Genomic DNA, 2119 nt, shown 5'->3' with positions numbered 1-2119 from the left:
CCCCTCCCCACCCCATCCCATCCCACCCGGCACCCCCATCAGCCCGTGCTGGTGGAGGAGCCGTCAGAGGAGGAGTGCCTGCAGCTGCTGCAAGGCCTGGCGCCGCGCTACGAGGCGCACCACCGCGTGCACTACGCACCAGCCGCGCTCGCCACCGCCGCCGCGTCCGCCAAGAGGTGAGGCGCGGAGCGCCGCCGCATCCCCTGCCCGCGGCGCGCCGGATTGGGGATGCTGCCCGGTTGCTTGCCCGCATGCCCCTTGCACCCGCCGGTCGTTGACCTGTTTGGCACAGCTGAACTCGCGCATTGCTGCCGCTTTGGTCGCCTGACATCCATTGCGTCCCGCATGGCACCATACAGCTTGGGGCTCGCCCAAGCTTTGCAGACTGGGCCTGACCTTGCCCCATGCCACCATCTGCTGGGTCCCACGCTAAAGCCTTGTCATTGCATTCCTCCGCAACGCAGGTACCTGCCTGATCGACGACTGCCCGACAGCGCCATCGACCTTATTGACGAGGCGGCCGCCAAGGTGGCGCTGCTGGGGGCCGCAGCGACGGGAAGCGCAGGCGGCGGCGGGCGCGCCGCCTCGAGCGCTGCGGGCGAGGGCGGCGTCGCAAGGCAGGGGGGTCAGCACGGGCAAAGGCAGGAGCGGCAGGAGCAACATCAGCAGCTGCGGCAGGAGCAGGTTGGTGCGACGCGGGCCGCGGCCCATGACTGGTTGGAAGCGAGTGAGGTGTCAGCCACGCAGAGCCAGGAAAATCGCGCAGCGGCGGTTGGGGTAGCAGCAGTGGAGGCGGCGCGCATCGGCAACAGAAGCGGCGGCGGGCTGGACTTGTTCGTCGCAGATGTGGCGGCGGTGGGGCTGCGGGTGGAGGGGCCTGGGGAGCCGAGCCACCTGCAAAAGCAGGGGCAGCAGCAGAGGCAGCAGCAGGGGCAGCAGCAGGGGCAGCAGCAGGAACTTCCGGGTGGCTCAGACCAGGCGTTTGTCCACCACGTGACAGAAAAAACATCGCAGCAGCAGCAGCAGCAGCAGCAGCAGCAGCAGCAGCAGCAGCAGCAGCAGCGGCAGCAGCAGCAGCAGCAGCGGCAGCAGCAGCAGAAGCAGCAGCAACAATCGCCGCCCCCTCAGCAGCCGTCACGTGGTGTGGGTGCAGCGCGTGTCTCTACGTGGCAGGACTGGGTGCTTCAGCAGGGCTGGTCCGGCAGCGGCGAGGCGCGGCGGCAGCAGCTGCTCGAGTGGTTCGGCGCCAGCCCGGCCAACCCCTTGCCGGGGGTTCTGGGTGAGAGGCTTCGGCCGCAGAGTGGCCAGGCTCCCTGCTGCTGCGGGTGCTGGTCGCAACTCCACTCACATGCAAATATATGCAATCATTCTGCCACCCACAGCTATGCCTCCTGCCACTCCAACGAACTCTGATTTTGCACCTCGACAAAGCCTGGGCTCTCCATCGCGACGCCCATACTCAACCCCTGCGCTGCACGCAGGCCACACACAGACCATAATCGAGCGCCGCCGCAAGCATGCGCAGCTGTTTGGACCACCCAACGCTCCGCAAACCGGCGCCACCTCAGCTTCCACGGCACCGCTGTCCGAGGCCGCCGCTGCGGCCGCGGCCGAGGCGGCGGCGGCGGCGGTGGAGGAGGTGCTCTCGTCGCTGCCGCCCCCGGTGCGCGCGGCGCTGCGGCAGGCGGACGCCGCGGGCCGCGGCGAGCTGTCGCCCGCGGCGCGCGGGGAGCTGGTACCCAAGTCCTGCCCGCACTGTGGCGCGCTGGCCAACGCCAGCGCCCCCGCTGCCACCGGCGCCGCTGCAGGCGGAGCGGTGGTCGCGGTGCTGCGGTGCGGCAGCTGCGGCGCGAGGTGGCTGAACGTGTCACAGGACAAGCTGCAGCTTGGGACGACGGTGCTGCTCGAACGCCAGAAGCAGCGGCCGCTCGGGAGCCTCGGCGGTGCGAGCAGCGGCGGCGGCGGAGGAGGGGGAGGAGGAGGGGCGGCTGCGGGCGGAGGGGGCAGCGACACGGCGGCGGTGACGTGGCACCCGGTGAAGCTGACGGCGGTGGCCGTGCACGAGGGCGGGCGCGGCCTCGGCGGCGATGCAGCGGACATAGGCAGCAGCAGCAACGGC

The 2119-nt window shown here is 70.6% G+C and overlaps 1 protein-coding gene across 1 annotated transcript in view; it reads left to right on the top strand.

Annotated features, from left to right (window-relative positions):
* Positions 1–464: 464 nt before the first annotated feature.
* The window catches only part of MNEG_13660 (hypothetical protein), a gene marked incomplete at both ends in the record, with an annotated part of 4147 nt that continues 2492 nt past the window's right edge, over positions 465–2119 (top strand). The window contains 2 exons of the mRNA XM_014037869.1: positions 465–1279; positions 1569–1833. Of these exons, the coding sequence (XP_013893323.1) occupies positions 465–1279; positions 1569–1833 (1080 nt within the window). The remainder of the gene's footprint in view (positions 1280–1568; positions 1834–2119) is intronic.

Source organism: Monoraphidium neglectum, assembly GCF_000611645.1.
Source record: "Monoraphidium neglectum strain SAG 48.87 unplaced genomic scaffold scaffold03964, whole genome shotgun sequence".
NCBI lineage: Eukaryota > Viridiplantae > Chlorophyta > Chlorophyceae > Sphaeropleales > Selenastraceae > Monoraphidium > Monoraphidium neglectum.
The sequence above is the reverse complement of the archived record's forward strand: the minus strand, read 5'-3'. Positions and strand labels throughout refer to the sequence as shown.